Source organism: Lynx canadensis, chromosome C2 (genome assembly GCF_007474595.2).
Source record: "Lynx canadensis isolate LIC74 chromosome C2, mLynCan4.pri.v2, whole genome shotgun sequence".
NCBI lineage: Eukaryota > Metazoa > Chordata > Mammalia > Carnivora > Felidae > Lynx > Lynx canadensis.
The window spans coordinates 127,079,255-127,095,120 of NC_044311.2; the positions used below are offsets into that span (position 1 = coordinate 127,079,255).

The 15,866-nt window shown below is 36.0% G+C and overlaps 1 protein-coding gene across 5 annotated transcripts in view; it reads left to right on the top strand.

Moving 5' to 3' along the window:
- ROBO1 (roundabout guidance receptor 1) overlaps positions 1–15,866 on the top strand; it is a 408,648-nt gene that overhangs the window by 289,435 nt on the left and 103,347 nt on the right. For all 5 annotated transcript variants that reach the window (XM_030330082.2, XM_030330085.2, XM_030330084.2 and 2 more), the window contains exons 4-6: positions 3,344–3,464; positions 3,817–3,955; positions 6,341–6,468. In XM_030330082.2, coding sequence (XP_030185942.1) covers positions 3,344–3,464; positions 3,817–3,955; positions 6,341–6,468 — 388 coding nt within the window. The remainder of the gene's footprint in view (positions 1–3,343; positions 3,465–3,816; positions 3,956–6,340; positions 6,469–15,866) is intronic.

Here is a 15,866-nt window from a genome sequence, read left to right on the forward strand (position 1 = left end):
TATTGTTTCCTCCCATTTACTGCAAGGTTGGAATTTTTTCCTTGAGAATCTCCTGGCAGTTATGAGAATCTCCTCTCATAACTCATGTTAACTAAATTTCCCTTCTTCTCCATGTATAGGGATTCTTTCAAAATATAACAACGTTGGGCTGCAATATATAATGTTAATTGGTACCCCACATGTGGATTAGCAAGTTGATTTAAAACTCTAAATTCCCAAGTATTTAAGATTTGTAAAAGTAAATTAGTACTATATTATACTGAAACTGTAAAAATGTCTGTACCGTTGAAAATTATTTATACTTTATCATTCTTTGACTTTCATTTATTTCCACGTTTGAGTGTATTTTAAAATTATCCTTAAAGCCTTATATTTTATTGTACATATAATTCACTGGCTTTTAAAGCAAAAGGAACACTTACAGCATTTTAAGAGTTTACTTCCTCTTATTTTGCTATAATTTTTACTTATTAATGTACAATCCCTTCAGAAATGAACTGACTACCTAAATATGCAGAAACATTTAAGGTTAGATTCTGAGACATAAGAGGCTCAGTATCTTGTCCAAAATTAAAGAACCAGTAAAGGAACATCTAAGGACCACTCATCAGATCATTTAACTTTCCTATCAGGAATAGAATGTGTTACCTTCATTTTTGCAGGAATGATTTTGTTTCCTCAAGGTTTTAGAAATGTTTAGGTGAGGTGTTGCAAAATAAGTACATGACAAAAGGTTACAGTACATCTTAATAGTATGGATCTGAATTTTCTGAACCTCAAGAAATGAAGTTTATTAAATTCAAGTTTATTAAATAGCAATTATAACCGTGCTGTGGGCTGTGTGTTTCCTGTCATTTGTACATCTCATGTAGCCAAAGACATATCTCTTGGGGAATATCTGTTCCAACTTGCTAAGTGACATTGGGCAAGTCACTTTCCTCTCACAATTTTTTTTTTTATTATTTGCTAGATATTGTGACAGGTCCTTGGGGCTATAAAGACAAATTAGATATGCTTCTCTGCCTCAGAGTTCACAGTCAGGGAGGAAATCTGGCGTTTAAATGCAAAATTAAAACATACTGTGATGATGGGCATAGTGCAGGTATACAGGAAAAGAGGTTATACTTTCTGAGCTGCTGGTTCCTTAAGTGAAAAATGAAGTTATTATAACACTTGCCCTTACAGCCTCACAGCAGGGGTATGAGAAAGACCAAATTTAAATGATATATGCACACAAAAGCCACTTTATAAAACATAAAATAGCACTGTGAACCAATAGCCTGCAGGTTGGGAATACATTTGAATTAAGAATCACACTTTGAGTTCTTCTAAGGAGATAATTGCACATGTGAGAAAAGATATATGCAAAAGAATGCTGATTTAGAAGAGGGAAAATGAATTATCTTAAACATCTATCAGTAGGGGAATAGTTTGGTAAAATATGATAAATCTATATGATGGAATATTATGTGTAAAGGAATCCTGTGCACAGTGGAATACTATTTTGTCATTGAAGTTAATGGGGAGGATCTGTATACATGATCTTCAACATTTAAAATGCAAAATATTCTCAACATATTATTGAGTTGGAAATGCATACAGAAGAGCATATACCACGTGATCTTACTTTAATGAAAGTGTGTGGGTAGATGTAGATCTTTATATCTATCTATATCTGTACATCTGTATCTGTATCTAATCTATATCTATCTATTGTGTGTGAGAGAGAGCCAAAAGAAGAATGCATACAAAGTTACGATAGTAGTTAACTCTTGAAAGATTTGTTTGTTTTTGTGTGACATTTATTTCTTTGTATTATTCTGTCTGAAATTTAGGTAAGTATATATGAAAACAGTATATATTAACACATCTTGTAACTGCTGTAAACCTTTATAGAAATGCTTCATTGAATAACAGGCTAGATTTTGTCTATAAAAGTAGTTTGTATTCAACAAAAATCACCTGAGTGAGGCATTATTCTAGGTATGAGGGACAGAGTCATGAACAATGCAGAGAAAAGTCCCTGTGTGGTTTTTGTAATGGTACCGAGAGAATCATGATTATTGTTTAAAAAAAAAAACGACTGAAAAAATATTAAGTTCTAAAGCCACAGAAATTAAAACTGCACTGTTAATATTGGATTTGTCCTAATATATAAAGACTTGGATGCAATGTCTAGTTTGGGTATCTGGATTGAAACTAAGCAATTAAAATACTGCAAAACAGTATGACCCCACCTTTGTAAACTAGTGGTTTCAATAAACTCCACGTTTATGATTAAAACAAAAAATTATGTTTGAGTAGTCCTTTCCTGCCTTCTGTTTTGTATCTCTTAATCTTTCTCTTTCTCTTTTTCTTTCTTTCTTTTCTTTCTTTTCTCCTTCCTTCCTTTTCTTTCTTTCTTTCTTTCTTTCTTTCTTTCTTTCTTTCTTTCTTTCTTTCTTTCTTTCTTCATTACTCTGTACAGAATAACTGTGAGGTTGAGGTTAAAACCTGCATGAAGAAACATTCTAGAAGTTATCCCTGACAAAACCTTTCTAAGGTTCAGAGAATTAGAGATATTCATGGGTAATTGAACCCAACTCTCCACCAAAAGCATATTAAATTAAGTAAAGATAGTTCAATTTCCGCATCCCGCTCTTAATTCATGGTTAACTTCAGCCTATTTATTGTACTGGAAGTCTGCTTACATTTGTAATTAATTCTTCTTCAAATAATTAAATGTTCAAGAGTGTGTCCAAATGACTTTCCAGATGATTTATTGGGATCTGTTCAGTCTCTGCCTCCTAAGTCCCCAAGAAATTCCTTGGGCAGCAGAAACACATACATTATTTTTTTTTAGAACACATCAGTTTCTGTGGTGTTTTGAATCTTTAAAGATATGTTCCTTTAAAACAACTCTAACAAATTAAGTAATTAGGGTCATTTTTATTTCCACATCTTCTAGTACCAGAATATGCTTCCTTGAAATCAATTGTAGCTAATATGTATTTACATATTAATTACACTCATATATGGTGTTAAGAATTTCCTTTTTTTTTTCCTACTTGCTAACCAAATTACTCATAGAATTTTTCGGTTTTCATTTAACCAAATAATATGAAAGAACTTGGCCACTTGGGATAAACAAATTTCTTGTTATATGGAATGTAATAACTGTGTAAGAAGATGTAGGTAAGTAGACATGTTTTGCCCCTTTTCTACTGTACATTTGGTACACATTCTGCCTAAAGTTACTACCTATAAATATAGCAAATGCTGCACATAAGCTTTTTGATATCTGTCTTGTAAACATGGCTAAAGTCATGTTAATGGTATTCATGTACAACTTTTTTTTTTTAAGATTCGAGGAGGAAAGCTCATGATCACTTACACCCGCAAAAGTGATGCTGGCAAATACGTTTGTGTTGGTACCAACATGGTTGGGGAACGGGAGAGTGAAGTGGCTGAGCTAACGGTTTTGGGTAAGTGAAATTTTATCTCATCTCCTCGCTGTACAGTAGATCTCTTGCCACTTTGCAGCATCTTTATACAGGGAGAAAGAAATGACCTTCTTTAGAAGGTAGACCAATATTTTGGGTGGCTGGGAGAGGAGAGAAGACATGAGTAAAGCAGCCTGAGATAAAGTCCCCAAGACATGGGAGGAAAAGGGGGAGAAAACCCTAAACCTAGGGAGGGGCTTCTAGAAGAAGGGGACTATGTGGAATAATTTTGTAAATAATATTTCAAATTATACACGTCTTCACTGAACATCTAAGATGGTTTTTTAGTTTGTTTCTCTTTATTTGATCTTGAGATGGCTTTTTCTAATTTTAGAGAGACCATCGTTTGTAAAGAGACCTAGTAACTTGGCGGTAACTGTGGACGACAGTGCGGAATTTAAATGTGAGGCCCGAGGTGACCCTGTACCTACGGTACGATGGAGGAAAGATGATGGAGAACTGCCCAAATCCAGGTACTGATCAGAAGTTAGCGGAACAATTCATCCATTCAGAATTTCTGTGGTTCTCATCAGACCAGCACTTGCATATACGCCATTAGACTAGTCTATTCTAGACTTTTTGTTCAGGGGCCAGAAGCAGGAGAGTGTCATGCTTCCTCTGAGGGTTTCGCATAGGAACTGTAGATTCTTGACCCTGCCCTGCCCAGGGACCCCTTGTAAAATGTGATATTTTTTAAGCAGGCTTCTCTTCTGTTCAACCAGAGCACAATTAATAGTAATTTCTTGCACGGGAGTAGATAGGAAAGGGAAGGGAGGTACAACATTAAAGATATAGGTATGAACCAATTTAAAGAGCAAGAGTCTATTTTCTTAGCTACAACACTACCAGGGAATAGTAGAAGTCAGACTTGATATCTGTCAAGTCTTTAAATTGGCTAAGAGCAGAGGTACACTTGCAGCCTTAGGGAATGAGACAGTGAAATGAAGCTTTCGGGTGTTGTTTTTAAGCTGTCTGTTCATTCATTCAGCAAACATGTGTTGAGTCTTTGGTAGGTTTTGGGGTTACAGTGGCTTAGACATAGTTTCTGCTTTTCAGGAGCTCCCAAAGGAGATTTATAAGGATAGATACAGAATAACATAGCAAACCCTTTGCCACCTAAAATGTAGACCGGTGGGAGTAGGAAATCAGGAGAGAATTCTCGAAGGAAGGTGACATGTAAGCAATGTCTTGAAAAATATGTCTAAATTTAAAAAGCAAGACCAAAGAGAAGAGTGTTCCAGGAAAAGAGACATTACAACACAGACTTAAATCTGAGAAAGAACATCACACATTTTGAGGGGTAGAAAGTTTAGCATAACTAGTTCATAGGGCATGTAGCAAGAAGTTACGGGATATCAGGTTGGAGACACTGGGGCCAAATTATCAGGGGCTTTGTATCATCGACTGAAGAATTTTGAATCATATTGCATACACAGTGATGAATCAAAGGGATTAGAATGAACAGGATTCCTTTTTTTTTTTTTTTTAAGATTTTATTTTTGAGTAATCTCTACACACAACGTGGGCCTCCAACTTAATACTGAGATCAAGAATTACATGCTCTACTGACTGAGCCAGTCAGGTGCCCTGAACAGGATTACTTTTTAAAGAAAATAATATTTTAGTACTATGGGTGTTACATTAATACAGGGAAAATCTAGTGGCAGGGTCACCCTTGTTGTTTTTGTCCAGATAAGGGATCTAGATTGCGAACTGGAACATGAGCTACAGACAGGGATCCATAGTGGACTGAAATTTCTTTTTTTTTTTATTTTTTTTAATGTTTATTTATTTTTGAGAGAGACAGAGACAGAGTGTGAGTGGGGGAGGGGCAGAGAGAAAGGGAGACAGAACCTGGAACAGGCTCCAGGCTCCGAGCTGTCAGCATAGAGCCCGATGTGGGGCTCGAACTCACAAACCATGAGATCGTGACCTGAGCCGTGGTCGGACACTCAACCGACTGAGCCACCCAGGTGCCCCATGGACTGAAATTTCTTAGACTAAACTGATGAATTGATGATTTGTTAGATACAGAGCTGTTGAAGGAAGATATAGGTAGATTGTATTAGGATGAGTTGGTTTATATAATGGGGTAAGAAAAGAAACTTGTATTTAACATATGAAATATGAGATACCTGTGGGATATGATGTCGAGCTATTAGTCAGTTGGGATTATGAATTTAGAGCTTCAATGAAATAGGGATTAGGAATGTTTGTGCAGCTGATCAATATATAAAGTACAGTTGCTGATATAACTCATGATGTTATGTAGAGTAAAAAAAGTATTGAAGTGAAACTTCAAGAGAAACCCAATATTGAGGGGGAGAGAAGATGAGTCATGGCAAATGAACTGTAGAATAAGAGCCTGGGTTCTGGTACCAACTCTACCACTAAACTAGCGGAGAACCAAAGACAGGTTACCTTACTTTCCTGTGCCTCCAGTTTCTCATCTGCAAAATGTAGATGATACTTTATAATACTTTACATAATTATTGTAAGAATTTTAAAAGATGAAACCTATAAAACAAAGTCTGACCTATAATAAGAATTTGTCTAATAGTCACTGTTAATTTTAGTTTGGGGACAGTAGCTTGAGGAAATAAATGAATAAGTGCCAACTTTGCCCAAAATATTCTTTTAGAAAGTAGTTTAATTGTTTACCCAACATAAATATGAAAACAGGTTCTTTCTATCTTCATGCTTGCTTAGAGGAATGCCACATTCCACCTTTACTTTTAAATTTTCTGAAGGGAACGTTGCATGTTGTTTATTTGATGCCTTAGATGGGTTATATTTCTAAATGATGGGATTTTCAAGTAGAAGGTCACTTAACTGTGCTTTTTGTGTTATGTCACTAGATATGAAATCAGAGATGATCATACCTTGAAAATTCGGAAGGTGATGGCTGGTGACATGGGGTCATATACTTGTGTTGCAGAAAATATGGTTGGAAAAGCAGAAGCATCAGCTACTCTGACTGTCCAAGGTAGGGTTTGGAGAAGCTTTTGTCGTGGTTGCTTTTTTATATCCTATGAAATATAATGTTGATATTAGAAGAAAATATTATCTATTTGAGTAGTCCACATTAAATATAGACTTCAAATAATGATATAAATATTTTATTTCAAACATAATTAAAAGAAGTTATCGTTTTGCCTATGGGACCTCTGTAAGTGTGACAGGAAATTGAATTAAGTTGTTAAAATTACGGAGAGTATGTGCCTGAAATCTCTGGGTCTTCAAACACAGAGCCCTTCTAATCTTTTAATTAGATGACAGCTATCACCACGAAAACTTTTGTCTTTAAACGGAAACAAATCTACCATTCCTTCAGACCGCGCGCTTTCAAGGGTCTGTACAATTCTGAACCCAAAAATAAGAGAATTCTGTTTCCCTCTAAAATGTAAAACCCATCCACAGAGTAGGGACTTTTGCCACTTTCTTTTGTTCCTTCAGTCCTGTGACATAACAAACATTCAGTAAATAGTCGTTGAATGAATGAGTTGCACCTGCCCTTTGCAATTCTGATAAAGATTTATTATTTGATGTTATTTGAACCCAAATGGATGCCACATTCGACGGCTACAAGTTTTGAACGCCGGACTCCCATCTTAAACTGCTGTGCAGAAATGGTTCTTTCACTTCCTTCGTATCTATTATCCAGATGTTTCTCATTTTCATGATCCCTGTTCTCCTTTCTTCATGATGCCATACCGATTATTTCTCACTGTGTCTCATCCGAGAACTCTCCCTTTTTTTTTTTTTCTTTTTAGGGACAGATTCTTTATTGCGGAATTTGAGAGACAATGACCTTTAAAACATACTTTGCTGGTGAATCCCTCCCCCTGTGTTTTGACTAGGGTATAGAGTAAACAGGGATTTGGGCCCTAAACCACAGCTTGTTTCTGAGTCTGACATTAACAACACTTGGAGTTGTCATCTTTTCTGAACACTGGCTCCTCTAAGGCTATTATGAAGAAAAAGGTGCCTTTTGAGGAGTGTTTCTGTTGTGGGCTTTCTATAAAAGAGTTTTGTGGGCTTTTTACAGTTAAAAAAAAAGAAGAAAGAATATTTTCTTTCTGTCTGTAAAGCCATTATGTCCCACTTTGGGGTTTTTAGCTCAACCTCATAAAAACAAAAGGAAAGAAGGGAAAAGAAAAGATCAAGAACAAACATTGAATTTCTGAGGCCTAGACTACTTCTCTTTAATCTGAGTTAGACTTGAACTCCGTGTAAGACTAAAACTGTAAGAAAAGGAAACCCCTTTACGTTTAGAAAAAGCACAAATTTAAGAGATGTCAAATCCCAGTTCAAAAGCCCCCCAGAGGGAGAAAAAGGAGCCCAGGATAAGACAAGACATGAAAAGGTGTATCTCTCTTTAGACAGTGGTGACAGGGAGGTTGATTTGTCTATCACATTAGTCAAAGAGATATGTTTCACTTTATGTTTTAAAGTCTTTTACCTCAGGAGTCTGATGCTTTCATTAATAATACCATTTTCCTGTATGTAGAGTGGACATTGAAATCAAAATAGACTTTCTTCCTGCAATTTTATTAATTTTTTTTCTTCCTGTAATTTTAAACCAAGTCCAAAGCTAATTCAGCCTTAAGTTTTCCATATGTAATTCTTACTCCCTAAGCCTGAATTTCAATGGAAATTGGGTACAAATGATCAAATCCAGAAACTACTTTGGGAATTTAGAATATTTTACTTCAACTGCATTGGGTTTTCTATAAACTTATGAAATATCTGTATAGTGCTGAGAAGGCATTCTTTTATTTAAATATTAAAATAAAATATGCATATTAACATCACTGTTAAAATATCTTTAACCATTCTAGAATAATATACATAAAATGCTTAAGAAAGTAACATGATTCCCAACTGCAGAAGATAACTAATCAAAAAAAACAGGAAACTTTTCAAAGGAAACTTGAGAAGTTGTATTTTTTTGTCTTCATTTGAGATTGAATACAGAAAAATACTATGTACTACAAGGGAAACTAATTTCAAATGAATCTATTTGATAGCAGGAAACAATTATAATAAGAAATTCAGTAGTGTAGTTCTTGATTTCTATATTTTATTTGTGGTTCATTTTTAACAAGAACTATTGGAGTCAGCATGGGCTCAAAAATAATCTTCCTTTCCTTTACCCTCATACAATAAGTATTTAATTTTGGGAGGTGATGTTGGGCAACAAAACTTTGTTCTCCAGATAGAAGTTACTGGAAAAAAAAAATTCTTAAATACTGGTGACCATTGGATTTCATCCCCAGTACAGATATGATTAGTTCTAACATTTAAAAAATAAACTTGACTTGGAATCACTTCTTTCTTTCCATTTTTTTTTCTTGAAATCCCAATTCTATTTTCTTGGAAATTCTACCTGTATATATTCTTTAAATATTCTTTCTAAGAATTATCCTGTTTTTTGTACTAGTATAGTCTTCATAGTGGTTAGCATCGTACTGGACATGTAGGAGGTGTATTATCTAGTAAATACTTGTTCCAATTTGAAATATGAATATGGGCTTCAGCCTTCTGCTTGAGTGGTAAAAATATCATAAGGACATCCTATGGTAAATTCAGAAAGCTACCAGTGGCTTTGATTCTGAATGCTAACAGTTAGGTTCTGTTGGATCAAATTTGAAGATACGGCCATCTAACAATGGCTGCCTAGTAGTCTGTGTTTGAAGGGGACTAGAGCTAAACCTAGGACTAGGCAGAGTGTCCTAAACTTATCTGAAGTTTGTTATCTGAGCTTACTTACAAATCTATACTTACTGAATCTTATTAAATACACCACCTATCTGGAATGCACTTGGAGAACCTAATTCAAGAAATCTGTGTCTGAACACAGAAAGTTGTTATTTTATTTTATTTTATTTTATTTTATTTTATTTTATTTTATTTTATTTTATTTTATTTTTTGGTTTGTTTTTGAAAGTAAGCTCCATGCCCAACCTGGGGCTTTAAGTAATGACCCCATGATCAAGAGTCGCATGCTCTACCAACTGTTTTGGCCAAGTGCCCCTTTATTTTTTATTTTAAACAAGCAAGTTCATGAATCCCTGGAATAAAAACATACTTGAACTGAAGAAAAAAAATTAAAGGACTTTAAAATTTTTCTTTAGAGTTTGGGTATTATCAGAGCTGGAAGAAATGTATTACAAAAAATTGTGTAGCTAAGAGCATAGACATTAGAGTCAGAATTTAGCAGTTTCTATCATTTACTAACTGTGTGACCTAGAAAAGGTGATTTAAACTTCTTGAAACTCAGTTGCCCCGTGTATAAAATGGGTATGGTAATACCAACCTCAGAGCCTTTATAAGGATTAAATTAAATTATATATAAAATTATTTAAAATATTGTCTTACAAAGTATATGTTTTGTAACTAAGAAGCATTATATTCGTATTAGTTCATATCAATTCATATTGATAGCTTTATTGCTTATTTTAATAATTATTGGTTATTTAGTACTGTTCAGATAATTCTAGACAGATAGGGTTTTTCTTTTTCTGCTATTGTAATTGAGAAATTGAACTAATATAGTCATGATAATTTGTGATGTAAAATTATTCAAAACTCTTCTCAAATATAAAGTATTACATTTTCATTATGAAACAAAATTTATTGGCCTTTTTGGTAAGTGGGTTTTGTGTGTGTGTGTGTGTGTGCCATCAAAGCTCTGGTGCTAGATTTACATTGAACTTTTGCAAAATAATTAGATAAATTAATGAAAATAATGACCATTAGGCAATAGAAATCATCAAAAAGATTACATTTTATGTTCAATGGATTTGTGGTTTTGTTATGTTTTCCAATCATTTGGATTCTCAGCACCTCAGGTTACCTTTGCTTAAAATAGGGGTGTTTCCTGGTAATTCTTTCCAAGACTAGTAAGATGATCCATGAGCAGATATTCTGAAAAACTACTTATTCTTCTTTATGACCACTTGGAAGCTTCACTTAATCAAATCAACCCATTAATAAACTATGAGGTCACACCCTGTTATTAGCAAGTAACAGCACCCCTAAGACCTATACCACATACACATCTTAATGTGACATTGGATGGATTACTTCTTCTGGAGCAGGCAAACACCAAGTTATCGAGCCAAACCAAAATATTGATTATTTATAACATAGCAGATTTTATTTTACTCTTGAAATAGGCAAATAATAATAAAATTTGTCAATATTAAGAAGTTTTCGGGGTCCCTGGGTGGCTCAGTCGGTTGAGCATCCAACTCTTGATTTTGGCTCATGATCTCACGGTTTGTGGGTTGGAGCCCCGTGTCAGACTCTATGCTGGCAGTGCAGAACCTTCTTGAGGTTCTCTCTCCCTCTCTCTCTGCCCCTCCCTGCTCTCTCTCAAAATAAATAAATAAACTTTTAAAAAATTAAAAAAAAGAAGTTTTCAGTTAAAAATATGTGCAGCCTGGACTCCATAAATATTTAGGCAGTTCTTCAAAAAGAATATCCAGATTCCTTTAACTTGCATGTCAGTTTTGGTATATCATTGATACTGATTGTCACAATGAAATGCAAAGACTGCAGTAATTTGATTTTCTTGAAAAATAATTAATGTCTGTTATATAACCAATAAAAATGGTGAAATAACACTGTTTGGAATGATTACAACAGAAAAGTGTTTCTGCTTAACTCCCAGTTAACCAGAAAATTCAGTTAGCGTAATATTCTCTTATTCAGTGGAATAATTTGTTTTGTTATCTATAAATTTAAACTAACATCAATGTTATTATATTTATACTTAATGTGTGTCTGCCCCTACTTTCCTTCTATGTGTATAATGTCTCCACACCTCCTCAAGAATTCTCTTTGTGAACCTAAAATACACACAAAACATCAGGCATCTTTTTAATGTCATCTCAGTTTTGATCGATTGCATTGTTATATTTGCACTTTAATGTCTCAATTTGACAAGTGTCAGGATCGTAGGCTTTGTCTTGGTAGGAACGAATTCTCTTCTGAACTTGTGTTTTATATTGTATGATGACCCCATCTTTGAAGGCAAAAGATATATACTGTGGTATTAATAACCATTTCATAGGTTGTAACATACCTATAAAATATAAAATCTAACCAGAACAAAATAGATGCATAGAGGCTTCCTGCCAGGTTTTTAAACAGTGTGCCATTGAAAGGGCTAAAATTTATGCCTCTGCTTGGTGTTCTGAGAATGGTCACAGGTTTGTTTCATATTATTTTACTATCGTAATCTAAACCTATTTATTAGGCCTCTGTTAGATGTTTGCCAGGTGGACCCTGAAGTTCTTGAAATCACATGATAGCTAAGTTTTATTTTTTACTGGTTTTTATTTGTGAACCAATTCATGGTTAATTTAAAAAGTGAGTCCCCGCCCTCCCCCCCCCCCCCCCCCCCGCCCGCAACATACATTCACTTTGGTTGAAGTTAGCCTTTGGGAAAAGCATGGTGAATACAGCTTCAATGCACTAAATGAAAAATAAAGGAAGAAAAATAATTTTACTTACTACAGGATTAATAACAAGCCCTTTAAAATGAGTAATTATATGTTTATGAAGACATTCATGTTGATAACTTTTTAAATAATTCCATTTTTGAGGAGTGCTCTCCCGAGGGAAAGGTAGAGGATGAGGCCACACAGAGTTTAGTTTAAACTCCGCATTTCTCCCATATCCAAGTCTGTGCTCTGCCTCTAAGAGTCTGTCTGATTCTTTGCTTCAGTGATATTCATTGCTTAAACAAGGCAAACTTGAGGGCATTATCAATCTTTCCACTCCCTTTGCAACTTTATAGATAAAGCAGCTATTATTACTGTCACAATTTTATTTCCAAAGTGAATTTGTGACTCTGTCACCAGAATGATCATGTTCCCATCACTGTGTCTGTCACAGGAAACCAGACTGAAAACAGACTTCCATACCCCAGCCATTCTCCAAGCAATCGCATTTTATCTTTGCTGAGTTGAACCATTAAGAAAATCTAATCCCACTTTTGTTTGTCTGTCTTACAATAGGAACTAAAAAAGACACTTAGCCCCCTCTTTTCCCTTAGCCCTGAGTGCTGGGCCAGTCCGACACAGGAAGCTGGACATTTAGATCTTACTTCACACCTCACTGCACTCCTCTGCAGACCGCTCACAGGGACCAGTTATTCTTTGAAGCTCAAGAAACAGTTGCTTTTCTGCCCTTTCAGCAGCAGCTCTGTTAAAAGAAAAGGCAGATGCCAAACATCTCTAAACCAGGTGATGCTCTGCTCCCAGACGAGTGGGATTTCTGTGAAATCCCAGCTCTTTTCTGATAAGTGCTTGTCCGTTTTTCTTCCTTTGATGTGAAATGACTCCATTCTCTCAATTTCGTCACCTGTTTTATTTTTTTAGTGATAATATATGGTACCATGAATGACATTGCTGTCTCTTTAAATTTATTGTTGGCGCACAGTAGGAATATTCAAATGAATCCTCAAAAGGATGTGCATTCAATTCCGTTCTGAAGAATTGTTAGTTGTCTGGTGCTTCCCATAAGTATTTATGCCTACTATGCAATGAAGGAACAGAGTGCTTCCTCATTAGGATTGATTAGCCACTGACAGCTTCTGGAAGGCTGAGCCTTAAAGTCTGAGATTGACATGAGACCAGGGAGACACAAAGGCAGAAAAAAAAAGACCCACACTGTCTTTTGGCTGACTTAATTGCTGCTAATGGGATGTTTCCTAGAGCTTCTTTCCTTGCTGCTGGTGAACCACATGCTTCAAACAAGCAGCTTTGCTGAAATATCTCGGGTGCTACAGTTTATGATTGACCCTTACTTCGTGTCCCAATGAACTAGGAATTGAAGAGCAGTTATAATTTTCAGTAAAACAAGCAGCAGCTGTCAGAGGCTTGTCTAAGCTTTCAGATTTCTGCTAACCCAGAGTGTGAGTATTAATTCACAGGAAATAATAGTGATGCAGTGAAAATGGGAGCAGAGAAGGAGGCAGAAAGTGAATTCTGTCCTGTTTGCATCAGTGGAGGCCAGGACAGCCGGCAGCTACATGCCAGTAGATAGATAGCTCAGGGGCTGGGTGGGGGTCATGCTTGACTCTCACACTTCTCCCATGTCAGTGGTCACAAAATCCTACTTGTTTTTGCCTTTTAAATATTTCTTAACCCTCCCACCACCCCTCTCACCTTCACATCACTATTTTCATTCAGGCCTTTGTCGTCTGTTAATTTCTAATCAGTTTCCTCGCCTCCATCTTGCCCAATGGAACCCATTCTCCAAACAACAGGTTCATCCATCTAGAACACAAATCTGAACATTGTCATGGTTCCATCTCTCCAGGGTAAGACCCAAGATACTTAATAGTGCTCCTCTTGGCCACTCAGTCCCCTCTCACTACTCCCTTCAGTGAAGGAGCCCTCCATTGTTTACTTTTTTTTTTTCCATGCACTACCACCATGTGGCTTACCTCCGGGCTTTTATGTTGGTCCCTTGGTCTAAAATGCCCTATCCTCTACCTGCCCTGTCTTCTACTTGCTAATTACTCCTTCCTTAGACTCAGCTCAGGTAAGCATCCTCAAGGAAGCATGATACACAGGCCTCACCCATGAGCAGGTCAGGGATCCCCCCTTTGATGTACCTGCTGGGTGCTGTTTGCTGCCCTTGCTGCATTTCAGTGTTTGCCCCACATGACTCTGAGTTCCCTAGAGGAACACTGTGTTCACTTTGTCTTCTCAGTCTTTGGGGCATCCTTGGTGCTCATATCACATCTTCTGTGTGGGTGAATCAAGGGAAAGTCATTCAGTTTGTCTGAGTTTCAGTGTTCTCTTTTGTTGAAAAAAATATATATACATATAATGTAAACAAACATCAGTGAACTGATAGGAGATAAAATAGTAATTAACAAAATATTTCTATGCTCATAAAAGTGGTTTGAGTATTATGAAGTGCTTATGGAAGAGCAATTGTTATGACTACTTTTCTCATCAGCTCCTTCCAAAACAATTAAAAATCCATCAGATTCTCGGTAGTATTTATTTTTTTCCTTAGAGATTTGAGTATTTTGGTAGCTGATTAATGTAGAGTTTGGTGAGCGTTTTCTTTTTCTGCAAAGATAATTTTCAGTGGCTCCTTAGGATTGAGATCTATATTTGAAAATTAATTCTTAATATTTCTTCGGACAGTCTTTTAAGGAGACATCTTTTTTTTCCCTGCTACTATTAGGAAGCATTCTGTAGAGTAGAATTGCAGTCTTGAGGTGCCTGGGTGGCTCAGTCAGTTCGCTTCTGACTTTGGCTTAGCTCATGATCTCACAGTCTGTGAGTTCAAGCCCCACATCGGGTTCTGTGGTGGTAGTTAAGAGCCTGGAGCCTGCTTCGGATTCTGTGTCTCCCTCCTTCTCTGCCCCTCCCTGGCTTGCTCTGTGCTGACAGCCTGGAGCCTGCTTCGGCTTCTGTGTCTCCCTCTCTCTGCCCCTCCCCTGCTCATGCTCTGTCTCTCTCTGTCTCAAAAATAAATTAAAAAACATTAAAAAAATTAAAAAAAAAGAGAGATCTATATTTGAAAATTAATTCTTAATATTTCTTCAGACAGTCTTTTAAGGAGACATCTTTTTTTTTCCCTGCTACTATTAGGAAGCATTTGTAGAGTAGAATTGCAGTCTTGAGGTGCCTGGGTGGCTCAGTCAGTTAAGCATCTGACTTCGGCTGGGGTCATGATCTCACGGTTTGTGAATTTGAGCCCCGCATCGGGTTCTGTGGTGATAGTTAAGAGCCTGGAGCCTGCTTCGGATTCTGTGTCTCCCTCCTTCTCTGCCCCTCCCTGGCTTGCTCTCTGTCTCTCTCCCTCAAAAATAAATAAACATTTTAAAAAAAAGAATTTCACAGTGTTTTCCTATTAGTAAAATAGCGGTAAAATATCTCCCTCATAGGATTGCTGTGGGTGATTCAGTGAGCTAATAGATATGAAATGCTTAGCACATTGTGTGAACCATTTAGATACTCAATGAAACTAGGTGATATGAAGGATGATGATTAGGGGGTGCTCACTTCAGTGATCTGTCTTCATGTGTCAGAATAAAAAATTCATATGTCTTCAGTGCTCTTAGCTGCCTATCCCTAGCTGTATAAAGAGAGTTAAGGTCTGAGTCACATGTGTGTCTCCTAAAATATTTTACATAGGCACACAATAAACACTTTTCAATAAACAAGGCTTCTATAATTGTGGTTTAAAATGTTAATTTTTATTCTAGTTTCTTCAGGCAACAATGGATAAGTGAAGTATAATACAAAAAAAATCTGCATTTAGTTAAAAATACTTTTTTTTTTGTATTAATTATGTGTATTTGGTTAGTGTTTGCAACCCAAATAATAAGTTTGGCCTTTCTGATTA